We start from the raw sequence: 20,475 nt of genomic DNA, 5'->3' as shown, positions 1-20,475 counted from the left end.
GAGATAAGTGCTAGCATTCCCAAATCTACCTAACTAATACCACTTTATAGACTTTTCCTTCAGGAATTTCTCCTAACCTTTTTGGAACCAGGTATATTAGTTGCCTTGACCACTTCATCTAGCAATAGATTCCATAGTTTTATTGTTCGCTGAGTGAAAATATACTTCCAGTTACTATGATTTATTTTAAATTTGCTAGTTGCTATTTTCTAAAGGAATGCAGGGAAAAAACTTGTTTTCATTTTTTGGTTCATTTCAGGAGGTTCTTTTCCATGAATTTCTGTTAGTGAGATGTTTGATTCATTTCATTTGTGTGTAAAAAACAAATCAAACATAAAATAAACCCCCTCCCCCCAAAAAATGGCTAAAAATACAAAAACAGAGCCTTCCAAGCCTCCTGTCCCTCCCTCCCTTCCTACCACCGGAAAAATTCCAGGGCCAGGATCACTCTCAGCCCCCATTTTCCCAGTACTGGTGGGGATCCTTGGACTCAGCCTATGCTAGGCCAATGCCTTGGCCTAGGCCAGAGCCTGGGCCCAAGCCTGATGCCACAGCCCAGTCCAGAGGGCAGATCCCAACACCAAGGCCTTGTTCTGGACCAAGACCCAATGCCAGAGGTCATTCCAGAGGCTTGGTTCCAATGCCAGGGCCTTGACCAAGACCTAGTCCTGTTGCCAGAGCCCAGTCTGGAGGTCAGGTCCTGACACCAGAGCTTCAGTCTGGACCCAAGCCTAGGCCGGAACCCAGGCCCAGGTCCAACACCGAGGCCTAGTCTAGAGACCTGGGCCTCGTCCTTGGGTCAAACCTAGGTCCAGAGCCAAGGTCTCAAAGTAGCTCTGAAAACATCCTCTTCTTTCTTCTATTCTTCTTCAGCTGACGCCGTCTGTTGAGGTCGCACTGGAGTTAATTAACTCTTGTGCATTCACTCCAGTGTAGGGTGCCATTTTGTTGTATGGCATTGCTGGATATCAAGTAGCAGACAGACATGAAAATGACTAGATACTTTGCAGGGTGCCATTTTGTTGTATGGCATTGCTGGATATCAAGTAGCAGACAGACATGAAAATGACTAGATACTTTGCAAAGCACATCTCAGACAATAGTGATACACCATGATCAAATTGGACTTAATAAATGGAGGGAGCACATAAAAGAAGTCTTCTACATCGGCATTTATCTTTCAAAAAGGCGTTAATGATAAAATGAGAAAAATGATTAGGAAAAAACTGAAAGGAAAAACTGCAAAAGTTAAGAATTTAGCTCAGGCATGGATGTTGATTAAAAATACCATCTTTGAAGCCCATAACAGATGTATTCCACACATTAGAAAAGTAGGAAAGAAGGCAAAATAACTACTGGCATGGTTGAAAGGTGAGGTGAGAGAGGCCATAATATCTAGTAGAAAATCTTTCAAGAAATGGAAAAGGGATCTGAATGAAGAAACCAGGAAACAGCAAGTCAAATGCAAAGCATTGAACAGGAAGGCAAAGAGAGAATTTGAAAAGAAGCTTGCCGTGGAAGCAAAATCTCATAATAAAAACCTTTTCAGGTACATTGCAGGTAAAAAGCCTGCGAGGGATTCAATTGGATCATTAAATGATCAAGGGGTAAAAGGAGCACTTAGTGATGACAAAGCCATAGCAGAGAGACTAAATTAATTCTTTGCTTCAGTATTCACTGAGGAATATGTAAGAGATATATCCATGTCAGAAATGCTATTCAAAGATGAATATTCAGAGAAACAGAAACAAATTTCAGTGAACCTGGAAGATAACTAGGGAAAATTGACAAACTAAAGAGTAGAAAATCATCTGGACCAGATGGTATACATCCTAGAATGCTGAAAGAACTGAGAAAAGAAATTGTGGGTCTGCTATTAGAAATTTGTAAACTATCAATAACATCATCTATGGTACTTGAAGACTGGATGGTTGCCTATGTAACGCTAATTTTTAAAAAGGGATCAAGGGGTAATCCAGGAAATTACAGACCACTGAGTCTGAAGTCTGTGCCAGGCAAAATGGTAAAACTATCATAAAGAACACAATTTGCTGAACATATAGATAAGCACAGTTTAATGGAATAAAGCCAACATGGATTTAGCCAAGCAAAGTCTTGCCTCACAAATTTGCTACATTTTTTGAGGGTATAAATAATAGGGATGTGAATCGTTTTCCATATCGTCTTAACGATAGAAATCGTGTGGCAGGGCAAGAAAATCGTCTTAGGCACGATTTTTTAGTTAAAAAATCGTTAAAAATCGTTTTTTCCGATTAGTGCGCACTAACTCGAGTTAGTGCGCACTAACGGGAGTTAGTGCGCACTAACTGGGAGTTAGTGCGCACTAACTGAAAATGATACAATTTGACACTTTTCAGGTCAGTTAAGGTCAGTTTAGGAATGAATATGTATTCCTATTGGCTGCCCTCTTATTTATTCATGTTACCAAGTTTCCTACTGACAGTATATGGGGGATGGGAAATGGAAACAGTTGGTAGCTTGAGAAAACAAGTAATGTGATCAGTCAATGTGACTAGAACTTGTGCCCTAACCCTGATACCAGGGGTATTGTGATCTTCCTGCACACAGTGCCCTATCCCTATTAATACCAGGAGTGTTGTGATCTTCCTGCACACAGTGCCCTATCCCTAATACCAGGGGTGTTGTGATCTTCCTGCACACAGTGCCCTATTCCTGATACTGGGGGTGTTGTGGTCTTCCTGCACACAGTGCCCTATTCCTGATACCGGGGGTGTTGTGATCTTCTTGCACACATCCCGATATCAGGGATAGGGCACTGCATGCAGGAAGATCACAACACTCCTGGTATTAATAGGGATAGGGCACTGCATGCAGGAAGATCACAACACTCCTGGTATTAATAGGGATAGGGCACTGCATGCAGGAAGATCACAACACCCCTGGTATCAGGGATAGGGCACTGTGTGCAGGAAGATCACAATACCCCGGAGGAGTGAGGGTCAGGCAGCTCCCCCCTGTCTGTGAAGCCAGCCTCTCACTAGTAATGCAGGGAGGGAGCTGTCTCAGACTTCACCATCCACCCCCCCCCCCTCACCCACACACCATTCACTAGCTGGGACATGGGGGAAGTCAGGAGTGAGGGACAGGCAGCTCCCCCCTGTCTGTGAAGCCAGCCTCTCACTAGTAATGCAGGGAGGGAGCTGTCTCAGACTTCACCATCCTCCCCCCCCCCCCCTCACCCACACACCATTCACTAGCTGGGACATGGGGGAAGTCAGGAGTGAGGGTCAGGCAGCTCCCCCCTGTCTGTGAAGCCAGCCTCTCACTAGTAATGCAGGGAGGGAGCTGTCTCATACTTCACCATCCTCCCCCCCCCCCCTCACCCACACACCATTCACTAGCTGGGACATGGGGGAAGTCAGGAGTGAGGGTCAGGCAGCTCCCCCCTGTCTGCGAAGCCAGCCTCTCACTAGTAATGCAGGGAGGGAGCTGTCTCAGACTTCACCATCCTCCCCCCCCCTCACCCACACACCATTCACTAGCTGGGGCATGGGGGAAGTCAGGAGTGAGGGTCAGGCAGCTCCCCCCTGTCTGTGAAGCCAGCCTCTCACTAGTAATGCAGGGAGGGAGCTGTCTCAGACTTCACCATCCTCCCCCCCCCCCTCACCCACACACCATTCACTAGCTGGGACATGGGGGAAGTCAGGAGTGAGGGTCAGGCAGCTCCCCCCTGTCTGTGAAGCCAGCCTCTCACTAGTAATGCAGGGAGGGAGCTGTCTCAGACTTCACCATCCTCCCCCCCCCCCCTCACCCACACACCATTCACTAGCTGGGACATGGGGGAAGTCAGGAGTGAGGGACAGGCAGCTCCCCCCTGTCTGTGAAGCCAGCCTCTCACTAGTAATGCAGGGAGGGAGCTGTCTCAGACTTCACCATCCTCCCCCCCCCTCACCCACACACCATTCACTAGCTGGGACATGGGGGAAGTCAGGAGTGAGGGTCAGGCAGCTCCCCCCTGTCTGTGAAGCCAGCCTCTCACTAGTAATGCAGGGAGGGAGCTGTCTCATACTTCACCATCCTCCCCCCCCCCCCCCTCACCCACACACCATTCACTAGCTGGGACATGGGGGAAGTCAGGAGTGAGGGTCAGGCAGCTCCCCCCTGTCTGCGAAGCCAGCCTCTCACTAGTAATGCAGGGAGGGAGCTGTCTCAGACTTCACCATCCTCCCCCCCCCCCCTCACCCACACACCATTCACTAGCTGGGGCATGGGGGAAGTCAGGAGTGAGGGTCAGGCAGCTCCCCCCTGTCTGTGAAGCCAGCCTCTCACTAGTAATGCAGGGAGGGAGCTGTCTCAGACTGGTATCAGGGTTAGGGCACTGTGTGCAGGAAGATCACAACACTCCTGGTATTAATAGGGATAGGGCACTGTAAGAGATGACTGTAGTAGATTGAATAAAGATCTGATGTTTCTGCTCTCCTCACACCAAACAAAAACAACACACAAGCAGAGAAGCCCTTCTTACAAAGCTGAGCTAGTGAGTTAAGTAGGAGGAAAAGTAAACATACTGGTGCCAGTGTGGCTACTTAAAAAAATACACTTACCAACAATCAATTACATATATTTGAACTGTGTACAGTTCCAGCCAGGACCACCTTTCTAAAATGCACAGTGATTGGCAATTCAACATGCACTAGCATTTCAGGTGCCTGCTAACAAAAATAATAAACAAACAAGTTCTAGTCACGTGAGTGCTGATCATTACATTACTTTTTTTGTCAAGCTTCCAACTGTTTCCATTTCACATCCCCCCAACCATATTGGTAACATCAATAGATAAGAGCACAGCCAGCCAATAGGAATACATACATACATATTCATTCCTAAGTGACCTTTACTGACCTGGGAAGTGTGAACACTTTGTTTCATTTTCTGTTGGTGTTCGTTAGTTTCCAGTTCCATTTCCCATCCCCCCAACCATCACCTCAGTGGTAACCTTGGTAACATCAATAGATAAGAGGGCAGCCAGCCAATAGGAACACATATTCATTCCTAACTGACCTTCAGTGACCTGGAAAGTGTTTATTTGTATCATTTTCAGTTAGTGCGCACTAAATCGAGTTAGTGCGCACTAACGGGGAGTTAGTGCGCACTAACTCGAGTTAGTGCGCACTAACACGATTTAACGATTTTTAACGATAAATCGTTAGAATTTCTATTGTATCGTGTTCTATAACGATTTAAGATGATATAAACATTATCGGACGATAATTTTAATCGTTGAAAAACGATTCACATCCCTAATAAATAAAGCATTTTGATTACTTTTTAGTAAAAAAAACGGTATATAAAAAGTGTTTAAATAAATAAATATGTGGATAATGGTGAACCAGTTGATATAGTGTATCTGGATTTCTGGAAAGCATTTGACAAAGTCTCTCATGAGAGACTTCTTAGGAAATTAGAAAGTCAAGGGATAGGAGGCAGTATCCTATTGTGGACTGCAAACTAGTTAAAAAATAGAAAACAGAGAGTAGAGCTAAATTGTAAATTTTCCCAATTGAAAAAAAGTGAATAGTGGAGTGCCCCAGGGATCTGTTCTGGGACCAATGCTTTTTAATATATTTATAAATGACCTGATAATGGGAACAAGTGAGGTGATCAAATTTGCTGATGACACAAAATCATTCAAAGTTGTCAAATCACAAGAGAATTGTGAGAAATAACAAGAGGACATTGCAAAACTGGGAGACTGGGCAACCAAATGGCAAATGAAATTTAATATAGACAAGTGTAAAGTAATGCTCTTAAGGACAAGAAACCCAAATTATATCTAAAAATGCAAGGATCCACATTAGGAGTCACCACTCAGGAAAAGGATCTAGGTGTCTTTGTTGAAAATATGTTGAAATCTGCTTAGTGTGCGGCAGCAGCCAAGAAAGCCAATAGAATAATAAGGTTTAATAGGAAAGGAATGGAGAATAAAACTAAATATCATAATGCCTCTGTATCGCTCCATGGTGTGACTTCATCTTCAGTATTACGTTCAGTTCTGGTCACTAAATCCCAAGAAAGATATAGCAGAATTAGAAAATGTACAGAGAAGGATGACCAACATGATAAAGGGGATGGAACAATTCCCCAGTGAAGAAAGGATAAAGAGGTTAGGACTCCAGCTTGGAAAAGCTGAGGGGAGATATGATAGAGGTCTATAAAATATTGAATGGAATGGAACCAGTAAACGTTAATCTGTTGTTTACTCTTTCGAAAGGTACAAAGACCAGTGGACACACAATGAATTTACTGGATAATACATTTAAAACTAATAAGAGAAAATATTTTTTTACTCAACCCATAATTAAGCTCTGGAATTCATTGCCAGAGAATGTAGTGAAAGCTATTAATATAACTGTGTTTAAAAATGATTTGGACAAGTTCCTGGAGGAAAAAATCCATTAACAATTATTAAGGTAGAGTTGCAGAAATCGACTGCTTATTCTTGGGATAACCAGCTTGGAACCTATCTACCACTTGGGATCATGCCAGGTACTTTTGACCTGGCTTGGCCACTGTTGGAAACAGGATACTGGGCTTGATGGACCTTAGTCTGACCCAATATGGCAAGCCTTATGTTCTTATGTTTTGTCTTCAAGATTAGAGTAACTGAATCTGCAGAGCAGTGATAGGTTGGATTAGAAAAAGGTTTCACTGTGATATGTACAATGCCGTACATCAAAATAGTGCTGTCCACTGGGGTGAATGCACTGGAGTTAATTAACTGTGGTGCAACCTCAACGAACGGCATTGCTTGAAGAAGAAAAAAAGAAAGATGATATTGTTGGAACTGATCCGAGGCTTGGGCTCTGGGCCTAGGCCTCAACCTAGGCCAAGGCCCCGGCGTTGGGACTGGCCTCCAGGCCAGGTCTGTTCCTGGGCTCTGGCCAAGGCCCAGGCATCAGGACCCAGTCTCTGGGCTAGGCCTTGGCATTGAGCTTGAGTGTAGGCCGAGGTCCAGGAGTCAGGACCCTACCTCGTGCCAGGCCCTGGCATTGGGCCGAGGTCTAGCTTGAGGTCCTGGCATCAGTACCTGGCCTACGGGCAGTGGCATCTGTCTTGGGCCCAGTCTTCGGCCTAAGTCAAGGACCAGGCATCAGGACTCAGCCTGGCCACTTCTGTGGATATCTGATGGATCAGATAAGTGATTGGTGGTGGGGGGAGCCTCAGGGCTTGAGTCTCAACTGAAACATTGGTATGGGCCAGGGCCTTGGCCAAGATCCTGTCATTGTGCTTGAGTTTAGGCCATGGCTCCTGCTTTGGACCTTGGTCTATGCCTTAGGCGAGACCCTGGCTTTGGGCCTAAGCCTAGGCTTAGGTACTGGCATCATACTTGGGCATAGGCCATGACCCCTGCTTTAAGCCTCAGCCTATGCCCTAGGCAAGGCCCCACCCTTGGGTCTAGACCAAGGCCCGATGCATTCTTTTAAAATGAATGAAATGACTAAGGTTCATGTCATTCGGGGTGGCCCCCTGAATAAAATGAATTGACTTTATTTGTCATGCTTTGAGCATCCATTTTAAATGAATTCACATCCTTACTAGTTTGATAAGTGTCCCTTTGTCCTAGTGTTGTTTGAAAGGGTAAATAATCATTTCCTATTTACCTGTTCCATCCCACTCATAATTTTATAAATCTCAATCATATCTCCTCTCAGTCATCTCTTTTCCAAGCTAAAACACCCTAATCTGTTTATTATTTTTCTATAAGGGAGTTTTTCATCTCCTTTACAAGTTTTGTTGCCCTTCTCTGTACCGATTCTATGTTCATTATGTCTTTTATGAAATTGGGCAACCAGAAGTGCACACAATAGGCAAGGTACGATTCAACCACGGGTCTACACAAAGGGGTAGATTTTAAAAAACAGCGCGTTGGCGTACTTTTGTTGGCGCTCCAGGCGCCAACAAAAGTACGCGGGATTTTAGTAGATACGCGCGTAGCCGCGCGTAGCCGCGCGTATCCGCTAAAATCCTGGATTGGCGCGCGCAAGGCTACCGATTCCGTGTAGCTGGCGCGCGCCGAGCCGCGCAGCCTACCTCCATTCCCTCCGAGGCCGCTCCGAAATCGGAGCGGCCTCGGAGGGAATTCGCTAACGCCCTCCCCTCACCTTCCCCTCCCTTCCTCTACCTAACCCACCCCCCCCGGCCCTGTCTAAACCCCCCCTACCTTTGTTGGGGGATTTACGCCTCCCAGAGGGAGAAGTAAATCCCCGCGCGCCAGCGGGCTGCTGGCGCGCCTAGACGCGACCCGGGGGCGGCCATGCCCCCAGACCGCCCCGGGCCGAAACCATACCTCTGGGCCCGCCCCGAAATGCCACGTCCCGCCCCGAAAACGGCGCGCCGCTTGGCCCCGCCCCTGACACTCCCCCGACACGCCCCCCTCGGGAAAACCCCGGGACTTACGCGAGTCCCGGGGCTCTGCGCACGCCGGTAGGCCTATTGAACATAGGCGCACCGGCGAGCAGGGCTCTTAAAATCCACCCCAAAGGCATTATGATAACTTCAATTTTATTCTGTATTCATTTCAAAATAATTCCTAACATTCTATTTTCCTTTTTGATCACTGTTGCACAGTGAGCTGTACATTTCAAGATATTGTCCACAAGGAATCTGAGGTCTTGTTCATCAGTGGTGACACCTAACACAGAACCCAGCATAGTTCACTTGTATTTGGGATTATTTTCCTTATATGTATTATTTTGTACTTGTCCACATGAAATTGCATCTAACATTTAAATGCCCACTCTCCTAATTTCACAAGGTCCTTCTATAATTACTCACAATGAGCTGCTGTTTTGTGTCATATTCAAATTTGGTCACCTCACTTGTTTGCTCATTTCTCCAGATCATTTATGAATATTCTAAAAGTCACAGGTCACAGTACAGACCTCTGGGGCATTCCACTTTCTCCATTTTCAAAATCTACTATTTAGTCCTACCCTCTGTTTCCTGTCTTTTATACAGTTATCCACTACCTCATCTCTGGTGACTCACCGGCTCTTGGTTTTGTTAATGTGCTAGTCCCAGGCAACATTTGTGCAGAAGCCCTCAGTGACACAGGCATAGAAGACATTAGGGATGTGCATTTGTTTTGGAAGAAATCGCAATCCGCAATGTATAGGGCCCTATTCGTTGCATTTGTGGGGTTCTGAAACGTATGGCGAACCCCCACGAATGCAACGTATCATTAACAAATAAAACTCCCACCCTCCTGACCTCCCCCCCCCCAAGACTTTTCAAAAGTCCCTGGTGGTCCAGCGGGGGTCCTGGAATGATCTCCTTGCACTCGGGCCGTCGGCTGCCGGTATTCAAAATGGCACCGGTAGCCATTGCCCTTACTATGTCACAGGGGCTACCGGTGCCATTGGTCGGCCCCTGTCACATGGTAGGAGCACAAGATGGTGCCGGTCGTCCATTGCTCCTACCATGTGACAGGGGCCGACCAATGGCACTGGTAATCCCTGTGACATAATAAGGGCAAAGGCTATCGGCGCCATTTTGAATACCGGCAGCCGACGGCCCGAGTGCAGGAGATCGTTCCAGGACCCCCGCTGGACCACCAGGGACTTTTGGCAAGTCTTGGGGGGGTCAGGAGGGTGAAGGGTTGTAGTTTTTTTTTTTTTTTGTTGTAATATTTTTTATTAGTGCAGAATGGAATGATACAAGTTGTGGCACAGTAACATAATGTCAGCAATTACAATCCAACAGAGAAACAATGTATTCGTGGTACAACAAAAAACAGAGAACAACTGAACATTAACCCATAACCAGTAGGGTAGGAAGGACACTATAGAAAGCCAGAATGCAGGTGAGAATAAGATGAAAAGAAAAAGGGATAGAAAACAAAAATAAGGAGCCAATCGAGCATATCCATTTAACAGTGCAATATTGACAGATTCTATAAGGAAATTAGGGGATGTAGTTGTCAAGGGGTTTCCACATTAAATCCCATTTGGCTAGTCGATTGTATTTGATAGCCATAGCCCTCTCATATTTACTAAATAAACAGACTGTGTTCCACCATAACGGTTCAGAGAGGAAGTCACTCCTCTTCCAGTTGGAGGTAATAGTATGTAAGGCTACAAGGAGAAGAAAGTCCAATAGTCGTTTCTGGGGGAGAGATAGGTCAAGGTCTGGATGCGCACCTTTCAAAATTATCATGGCATACGAAATAGGCATAGATATAGGAAGGATAGCTTGTATCCTAGTCCAAATATGCCGCCAAAAGGTGGATACCATAGGGCAAGTAAAAAGCATGTGTTCTAGGGTGGCTTCTAAATCTCTACAGGACCAACAAGCGTGTGTAGGAAGAAGCTTGGCCCGGTGAAGTTTCCATGGAGTCCAGAGGGCCCTGTGAAGGATGAAAAAGGATGTCTGCGATAGACTAGTAGAGAGGGAGATTCGTATTGAGGTAGACCAAACGTGATGCCAGGTGGTGTCATGAGGCTGTATGTGCAAATCAAGGGACCATACATGCTGCAATGCAGAAGTCGAGGAATCTGTGGAGAACCCTCTGATTAACTTATAAAGTTTAGATGCAAGGTGGCCTTGGGTTCCAACTTCCTCAAAGAAGGAAAGCAGATAAGCTGATTGGTCGAGATGTAAGGATTGAAGATTTAAATCTTTAAGTGCGTCTCGTAGCTGTAGCCACGCATAAAATTGGGTGGATGGAAGTCGGAAGGTGGAGCGCAGAGAGGAGAAAGGGAGTAGATTACCATTAGAGACAATGGCCGAGAGGAACCATATACCTTTAGCCTGCCATATGGGCCAGTTTATAGGGGAGCCAGCAATACGAATTTTATTGTTATTCCATATAGGAAAAGAGCTGGAATTTAACCAATTGGGTTTGTCCTTGGGGCAAAGTGCAGCGAATTCGCTCACCGCTTTATGTAGAGAAAACAAAATTCTATTCTGCGTATGATAGGAGGAGAATAGCATACCTGGAAATGCAAGCTTAGGGAATGGACACAGAAGGGACTGTTCAATAGGTAGCCAGCTGGGTGGATCGTTAGTATGATGATCCGAGCCAAGTAAATGATACCCTTGTTGTAATATAAATGCCAGGTGATAGGAGCGAAAGTCAGGGAAATTAACACCACCCCTATCTTTCTTGGCTTTCAATTTACGTAACGCGATCCGAGGAACTTTATTGTTCCAAAGAAATCTGGTTAGGATGCGATCAACCTGTCGGTAAAACGCAGTCGAAAAAAAAATGGGGAGCATAGACAAGATAAAGGTAACCTTGGGAGCAAGAGTCATCTTGATCGTGTCTAGTCTACCCCACCACGTGAGGTGTAGCGGGGACCATTTAAGGACAACGTCTTTAAGACGCTGTAAGGTGGAGCGTTCACATTCATCTATAGTCATTTGGGGATCTGTAAAGAATCGTATGCCCAAGTATTTTAAACCAGACTTTGCTTTCAGAATTGGGAAGGAGGAAAGGTCCAGTGTGTGAGATAAATTATTCAGAGAAAGATATTCGGTTTTACTCCAATTAACCTTGTAGCCAGATAGAGCAGAGTAGGAATCTATGAGTGAGAAAAGATGAGTTAAAGAGTGGTCAGGATGGGTCAGAAAAGCAAGACATCATCCGCATAGGCAGAGAGCTTATACACTTCAGTACCTAAGAGAACGCCCTTAATATCATGCGAGTTACGAATAGCGATTAGTAGCGGTTCCAGAGCCAAGTCAAACAATAGAGGAGAAATGGGACAGCCTTGCCTAGTTCCTCTGTGTAAGGAGAAAGGGGGGGATACCTGAGAATTGACATAGACAGAGGCCATGGGTGCATCATACAGTAACTTAATCCAATTAGTGAAAGTGGATCCAATACCAAATCTAGTCATAGTATCAAATAAAAAAGGCCATTCTATACGATCAAAAGCTTTTTCCGCATCTAGGGAAACAGCAATGGAGGATTCTGTAGTGGGAAATAAAAATTCTTGTACATGGAGGAGCATACGGGTATTGTTCGCTATGAGTCTATTTTTAATAAATCCGGATTGGTCAGTATGTATAATATTGCCCAATATTTTAGATAAACGAGTGGCAAGAAGCTTAGTGAAAATTTTGTAATCAACATTGAGAAGTGAAATAGGCCTATAATTGGCAGGTGAAGTAGGGTCTCGACCAGGCTTTGGGATCACCACTATTCGAGCATCAGTGAAATTAGAAGATACAGAGCTAACAGAGGAGAGGGAGGAATAGAAATTAAACAGATAAGGCGTCAGCAGTTTCTTAAACGCATGATAGAAGTCCGTGCTGAATCCATCCGGGCCCGGAGCCTTCTTGGAAGGTAACGACATGATGGCCGCAGATATTTCATCCATGGATAGAGGAGCATCTAGCTGTGAGCGTTGTGCATCAGTCAGTTGCGGGAGGTCCAATTTGGCAAAAAAAGAGTCAAAGTCTATGGACGATGGATGTACTTCAGATTGGTACAACTGAGCATAAAAGTCCCGAAAAGATTGGAGGATGTCTCTGTCCAAGGTGGCAACAGTACCATGTGGGGTGACCAGTCTAGTTACTCGTGATCTGTCATTCTTCTTTTTCAGATAAGAGGCTAATAGTCTACCACATTTGTTGCTTTCTGCATAGTATTGTGTTTTGGAGTGGAAAAGATGCAGTTGGACTTGTGCACTGAGTTGTCGGTTATACTCAAATCTTGCTTGTTGTAATTGATTGAGAGTCTGAGCCGTAGGGGAGAGCAGGTGCAAATGCTCCAAATTTTCAGTGTGGTCTTGTAAGCGCTGAAGGGCTTGTCATTGAAGACGTCTTCTGTGAGCAGAGTAGCTGATGATCTCTCCTCTGATGGTCGCTTTATAAGCTTGCCATAAAATTTCTGGAGAAGGGGTGGCATTGGAGTTGTCAAGGTAGTATTCCGACGTTTTTTTACTAAGAAAAGCATGAAAATCAGGCTCCGATAACAAGGAAGCATTAAACCGCCACTGTCTGTCGATACGTATAGGAGAGATGAGTTTAAGATGAAACAGTACGGCTGCATGGTCAGATACCAGGATGGAGCAGATTTTGGTGGCACTAATTTGAGACATCAGGGTATTGGAGACTAAGAAATAGTCAATTCGAGAGTGAGATGCATGAGGCGCAGAGTAATACGAAAAATCTTTCTCTGTAGGATGTTCTATACGCCATGGATCCAGTAGGCCAAGTTGAGAGATAAGGTAATTCAAAGTTTGAGTCGCCTTCGATGTAGTATAGCGTAATACAGTTGATTTATCAAGGAGAGAGTCCAGTGGCTGATTAAAGTCTCCACCAATTATATATGCTGAGGGATTGAGAGACAGCAATCGAGAAAAAACTGCTTGGAAAAATAAGGGATCATCCGCATTGGGCGCATAGAGGTTAAGGACGGTGTAAGAGCCATCTTGTAAAGTAAATTGTAGAAGATTCCAGCGGCCGTCAATGTCCATCTCTTGGTGGGAAATAGAGACATCCAGGCGCTTATGAAACAAGATGGCAGTGCCTCGCTTCTTTTTGAGAGCTGGGCTAAAGAAAACATGGCCGACCCATTGCTGTTTAAGTTTGAGGGATTCGGCGGCGGTCAAATGAGTCTCTTGCAATAGGGCAATGTCCGCATTCAGCGTTTGAAGATAAGTCAGGATTTTTTTCCGTTTTATCGGATGTGTGAACCCGTTGACATTGAGCGATACAATAGTAATTGAGTCTATGGTGGACGCCATTGTAGAGAATGTGAGAAAACATTTATGTTGCCAGGAATTACACTGCCGATTGGAGATCTCAGTAGGGAGAAAACTCGGAAAGGCCAAGGATATGCGGTAAAAAATACAGCAGGAGCATTAAAAACAGAGGGAAAATAAAAAAGCATTAGTGTCCAAATACTAGCAATTTCCTTGCTAGAAAGAGGTGTAGAAAAAGAAGGGCAATCGACGAACACTAAAACCAAGTGTTCGCCACCCATACTGTAGACTGGGCCTCAAGGGGGCCATGACCGCCTGGAAGGCTCACGGGAGGGAAAGAGCAAAGGTGCTAATCACGGGAATATATGGCTTGTAGGGAACAATCCGGCAAATCATGTTACCATTTCTTCTTGGAGGCGATCATTGGATCGCAGAAACTCTTCCAGTTCCCCCGGAGTGTGAAAAAGCTGCGTGCGATTGCGATAGGTAACCCGCATCATGGCGGGATACAAAAGGCCAAATTTAGCTCCGAGAGCATGGAGGCGAGGCCGCATTGTCAAAAAGATCTTGCGTTTGGCAGCGGTAGTTTTCGCTAAGTCAGGAACAAACAAAATATTAGACCCCTGGAACTGGAGAGGCGACTTTGTTTTAGCCATAGAAAAAATTTGCAAGACTTGCGGATACCGCAGGAGTTTAAATATGATAGGCCTAGGAAAAGGCGAAGACCGGAGGGGACGCGACGGTACGCGGTGCGCCCTTTCTATTTCCAGTGGTGGAGAAAAAGTAAGCTGTAATGTCTCCGGAATTAAACCTGTAAGAAAAGTAAGAATGTCTGTACCTTCCGACCCCTCGGGGACTCCGAGAAGTCTGATATTATTGCGCCGGTTGCGATTAGAGAGGTCTTCCAAATCGCTGCGTAGCGCCTCAATTTCTTTGCCCAAAGGCGGGAGTGACGCAGTTGACACCAAGAGAGAAGAAATTTGAACTTCGGCATCATCCAACCGGTGTGCAAGATGATCAAACCGGGACGAGAGGGTTTGTAAATCTGACCTGATCACGACGGTATTGTCTGTGTTGGTCTGTAACATATCCTTTAGCGTTTTGAGTTCGGCTAGTACCAGATCCGCAGACGCCATTTGTTTAGCGGGGACGGCCTTATCTGGAGTAGGGGGATCTGGTTTAGAGCGTTTTGTCCCAGCTGTGGCCGCAAAGGCTGCTTCAATTTTCCCCGTTTTTATAGTAGACATCCTAGGAAGGTAGCGCTTGAAGTAGCGGTTGAAAAAAGGTGCAAAAAATATGCTGAATTCCCTATAATAACAGGCGAGATCTCCCGGAGCTTAGCTTCAGGCGGCCATCTTGGTCTCCGCGCAAGAGCGCCCCCCGTGAAGGGTTGTAGTTAATTAAATTTAAAGGGTTGGGATGGAGATTCTTCAACTTTAACGGGAAACGAATACCATACATAACTAATGGACGAATCGGGGTCCCCCAAAAACGGATACATTTGGTTTGGGTCCCAACGAATACAAATACTGAATCGGATGAATCTGTCCCTGCTGCACATCCCTAGAAGACATTGATGCCATCTATGCCAGTTGTAACCCAGGCACTATTGGGCTCTACCAGGGACTCTTCACAGCTATCCTCTTCCTCTTTGGTGCCATTATTTCTGTCTCACCTCGTCTTTCCAGATCACAAGCCTTCCAGGGCCCCATCAAGGTTGTCAGCCAAGAATACTCAGCCTGGGTCCCTCCCATTGCATCTGGAAATTCTGGATCCTATTTGCTTCATTGTGTCATTAGTCTCTATGAGACCTCTAAAGCAGGTAGCCCAGGAGGAGGCCTCCACATGGTGTGTGTATCTCAAGACAATGATTTTATGCAGGTCTTGAAGGAGGAAATCACTTCTCCAACTCCAGCCTGGAGGATACAGAAGTCTCCAGACCACACAGCAGAATTGGTGAAGACTTTTTTTTACCTTTCTGGTCTCCAGTGACAAGAGGGCACACGTCGGTCTCTTCTGACAGCTTTGTTCCCTCAAGGGGAAGTCCATCCTGCTTCTGCACTGTGGGAACTTCCATCAGAAATCTTAGTGGTGGAAGCTACATTACCTCTATCAGGCAGGCTATCCCTACCTTTGGAGGAGTCCAGCCAATATTCAGAGGAAGCAAATAAGGGGAATGGCTGACTGGGGCCTACCCTGGGAGTTTTATTCTCTGAGATGACTGAGGTCCCCACCCCTATTGCCATTATCTTCATCATGGTCATAGATTAGCATCCCTCCACCATTTGGTTTGGAGGAGGGGGTCTATGAGGATCTTATCAGACCATGTACTGACCTGCTGGGGCATTCATCCTCACCAGAAGACGTCTCTTATTCCAGGTTTCCAGAAAAATTGGGTAAATCCATCGGAGGTCAATGTCTGGAGGGACAAGAATCCTTGCACTAAACTCTTTCACCTACTTCAGATTCTGAAAACCCCTTCCAAATCATTAGTTATCCCAGTTCATCAAATTCTGAGAGATCTACAAATGAGAATATTGGATAATCCAGTTTCCTGCTCCTGGCTTCTGGTTTTGGCATTGTTCAATTGTCACACAAGTCTGTGGTGGTAGTGTTAGCATTACACTGAGCCAAACAGATCAAGTATTAATTCAACACATCACCCCCATTAATGGAAAACTTCTGGAAAAAAGTCTTACAGATCTCCATGCTGCACTTCTGCTTTGTGGCTCACCAACTCTATATAGTGCAATGCTTACATGAATTCATCAAGAAGCTAAAGTCTCCTGTGGAGCCCTGACAGGGAGCAAGAGGGTTATTGAAAATCTCTTTTCGATGCAGAAGAATGTGAGTGTCATGTGATCAGCGTGTGAGATCTTCCTAGTGAGGTCATTGGGGTACACTAGATGGCCTGGTTGAATGCTAGAGGTCTGTGGGAAGATGTTCATGACAAGTTGGCCAATATCCTATGTTCTGGGGATAATCTCTTCAGGGACAAATTCATAGAAACCACTGCCAGATTAAGGAAGAGCATGTGGCCATTAAGTCCTTGTTGACAGGACTTCTTCCTTTAGGTGCCCCTACTTCACCAATTTTAGTGCTACCGTGCTGCATTTGTGCTGCCAGCAGCAATGTTTCGCCCATGGACACTCATGTCGGATATGCTAGATTAAGACACCACAGCAATACCAGCCCAAATTTAGACCTCATTTTTTATAAACCCTGACCCTCAGGCACAACCCCTCTGGTAAGGGGAATGATTCAGCTGTACCTCAATGAGAGGAAAAAAATCATCCAAGATCAGTAGATAATAGGGATGTGAATCGTTTTTTGACGATTTAAAATATCGTCCGATATATTTTAAATCGTCAAAAATCGTTAGAGCCGCGATACAATAACAATTCCCCCGATTTATCGTCAAAAAATCATAAATCGGGGGAAGGGGGAGGGGAAGGGGGAGGGCGGGAAAACCGGCACACTAAAACAACCCTAAAACCCACCCCGACCCTTTGAAATAAATCCCCCACCCTCCCGAACCCCCACAAAATGCCTTAAATTACCTGGGGTCCAGAGGAAGGGTCCCGGTGTGATCTTTTACTCTAGGACCTCCGGTGCTTGTAGAAATGGCGCCGGCGCTACCTTTGGTTTTTCCATACGGAAAAATGATTCGCATGCAGGAAGTCATTCCCGGACCCCCACTGGACTTTTGGCAAGTCTTGTGGGGGTCAGGAGGCCCCCCCAAGCTGGCCAAAAGTTCCTGGGGGTCCAGTGGGGGTCCGGGAGTGATCTCCTACGCTCCTGACCTCGGGGGACAAAAAACAAAATGGCGCCAGCGCTACCTTTGACCTGTCATATGACAAGGCAAAGGTAGTGCCGGCGCCATTTCTACAAGCACCGGAGGTCCGAAAGTAAAAGATCACACTGGGACCCTTCCTCTGACACGCCCCGAAAACGCCGCGCGGTTCCGGCCCGCCCCCCGACACGCCGCCTCCGAAAACCCCGGGCTCTGCGCGCGCCGGTAGGCCTATGTAAAATAGGCTTACCGGCGCGCAGGGCCCTGCTCGCCTAAATCCGCCCGGATTTGGGCGGATTTAGGCGAGCAGGGCTCTTAAAATCCGCCCCTTAATGTGAGTAAGCGGCTTTTGGAAATTCTTACGATAATATGCTACATTTAATTGTGTAACTCCTTTTAAAATTACCTCCTTATTGTATAATTGGAGCAAATATACTGCTTGATAATATGCTATGCTGTCCATCAGCTCTTGAGACTGACAGATGCACTACTAATCACTGCTAGAAGCACAAAAAGTATTTTTCAATGAGCCTGTGCAGACCAAGAAATGAGTATTCTTATAGCAAATCAGATATTGTACTCTAACATTATATTTCCCAGGATGAAGAAGCTATAACATGCTGGAAAATTATATCTAGGAATCAATAACATCAACCAGATTTTCCAGGAATGTATTTTTTTGGGGAGGGCTAATTTGCTCATATTTTATAATGTAAACCTGAGAGAATATAAAATGAATGACATTTATATTTTGGAGAATATCACACGATTAAAATGCCTTTTGATCTGTTTGGAACAATTATTCCACATCACCTGGCCTCTGGATACATGCAGTAGGTTCTTACACTTTCTTGCAAAATGCTCTCCTGGTTTCTTGGATATGACTGCATTTTGAAAAAAAAGCATATTTCCAGTATCAATCAATCCATATATAGAAACACCGCAGTGAAATGGCAAAGCTTGGGTCAGATGGTCACAGAAATCAGAAAGGCATGGGAAAATAGTGATAATGACGCACTGCCTAACAGCAATAAAACAATTGCATTGTACTTCCAAGAAGTCTAGTGGGTAACCTGTGCAATGGGATTTGGAATGAGGCATTTGCTTTGCAGTCTAGATCACACAAAAGAAACCAAGAAAAATAAGAACACAGACTACTGCTTATATGAAACCAGGAAAGTATATTTTCTGTAATATATGCACTAAACCAAATGCTTATGAGAATGCTTGGGAACGAAAAAAAGATAATCAATACCGGAGACTCTGAAACTTTTCTCTCTCTGTTCAGCTCTGGTCAGCAGTCCTGCCCATCCCACCTTGCAACTGTATATTATGTTCTTGGCTGGAACATGCTCAGAACCATTCCCTCTGCCCGTGGGCGTGGCCGCGCCCTCCGGACCCGCCCCCAGATCGCGTCCCGGTGCGCTAGCGGCCCGCTGGCGCACGGGGATTTACGTCTTCCTCCGGGAGGCGTAAATCCCCCAACAAAGGTAAGGGGGGGGTTTAGACAGGGCCAGGTGGGTGGGTTAGGTAGGGGAAGGGAGGGGAAGGTGAGGGGAGGGCAAAAGAAAGTTCCCTCCGAGGCCGCTCCGATTTCGGAGCGGCCTCGGAGGGAACGGGGGTAGGCTGCGCGGCTCGGCGCGCGCCGGCTATACAAAATCAATAGCCTTGCGCGCGCCGATCCAGGTTTTTAGCAGATACGCGCGGCTCCGCGCGTATCTACTAAAATCCAGCTTACTTTTGCTTGCGCCTGATGCGCCAGCAAAAGTAGGCCAATTCGCGCTATTTGAAAATCTACCCCATAATGCGTGTAATGCAGGTGAAAACTATTGACAATTAAATGGAATATACAGTAGCAATTTTCAAAAGCCCACTTTTACTTGTAAAGTACATTTACTCATGTAGAACTCAGATTTAAGTGTGTAAATCCTTTTCCAAATTTCCCCTTAAGGATTTTACCATATTTTGTACCCTATAAGAAGCATTATGGATAGGGACAACAAGAATTGTCTAGTGTAAGCATACTATACTTCACTATACTATAAGAGGAAAACATTTTAAGAACTGGCCTTAAAAGATTTGGAAGGAGTGACTCATTGGGCCAGATATTCGTACCTACGCACGGGCGTAGATTTGTGCTTGCAACCTGGCGCACACAAATCTATGCCTGATTTTGTAACATGCGTGCGCAGCCGCACACATCTTATAAAATCCAGGGTTTGCACGCGCAAGGGGGTGCACACTTGGGCACCTTGCGCGCGCCGAGCCCTAGGAGAGCCACGATGGCTTTCCACGTACCCTCCGAGGTCGCTCTGAAATTGGAGTGGCCTCGGAGGGAACTTTCCTTCTGCCCCCCACCTTCCCCTCCCTTCCACTATCTAACCCACCCCCAGCCCAACCTAAATCCCCACTACCTTTATTTTTTTATTTATGCCTGCCTCTGGACTCAGTGACAGTGGAGAGGCATCTGGCCATGCCCGCGCCCCACCCCCAGATTCCCCGCCCACACCCCACCCATTTTTTCAAGCCCCGGGACTTACACGTGTCCCGGGGCTTGCGCGCAAAGTTGGGCCTATGCAAAATAGGCTCGACGCATGCAGGAGCGGGTTTTCGGGGTTACGCGCATAATATACACGCATAACCCTTTTAAAATCCGCCCCATTTTGTGTAGGTGACAATCAAAATGTTTCAGCCAAAACTTACGTTGTTGAGACAGAATCCACTATATTTCCATGTGTCTCCTTGAAGAAACAGAGTTCAGGTTTGGGATTGAGTATATTTTTTGCTGCTTTCTGTCACTGGTGAAAATTATTGTGCTGCTTGGATGAGTACATTACCTCCACAAAAATTATTTCTTCTTCCCTGATCACCTTCACATGATGAAGTTGTCCATCAGCTAGATTTCTGAAATTGATGCTAAAGATCTCAGGATCCTGGTGGCTATCCAGCTTGTACCTGATCTGTAAACTTCCTGAAGTGAACAACAAA

The 20,475-nt window shown here is 45.7% G+C and overlaps 1 protein-coding gene across 1 annotated transcript in view; it reads right to left on the bottom strand.

The window, feature by feature from the left end:
* LOC115082173 (contactin-associated protein-like 4) overlaps nt 1–20,475 on the bottom strand; it is an 84,891-nt gene that overhangs the window by 37,225 nt on the left and 27,191 nt on the right. The window contains exons 5-6 of the mRNA XM_029586425.1: nt 20,325–20,458; nt 875–897 (exon numbers count right to left, since the gene is read on the bottom strand). Coding sequence (XP_029442285.1) covers nt 875–897; nt 20,325–20,458 — 157 coding nt within the window. The remainder of the gene's footprint in view (nt 1–874; nt 898–20,324; nt 20,459–20,475) is intronic.

Source organism: Rhinatrema bivittatum, unplaced genomic scaffold (assembly GCF_901001135.1).
Source record: "Rhinatrema bivittatum unplaced genomic scaffold, aRhiBiv1.1, whole genome shotgun sequence".
NCBI classification, from domain to species: domain Eukaryota; kingdom Metazoa; phylum Chordata; class Amphibia; order Gymnophiona; family Rhinatrematidae; genus Rhinatrema; species Rhinatrema bivittatum.
The sequence above is the reverse complement of the archived record's forward strand: the minus strand, read 5'-3'. Positions and strand labels throughout refer to the sequence as shown.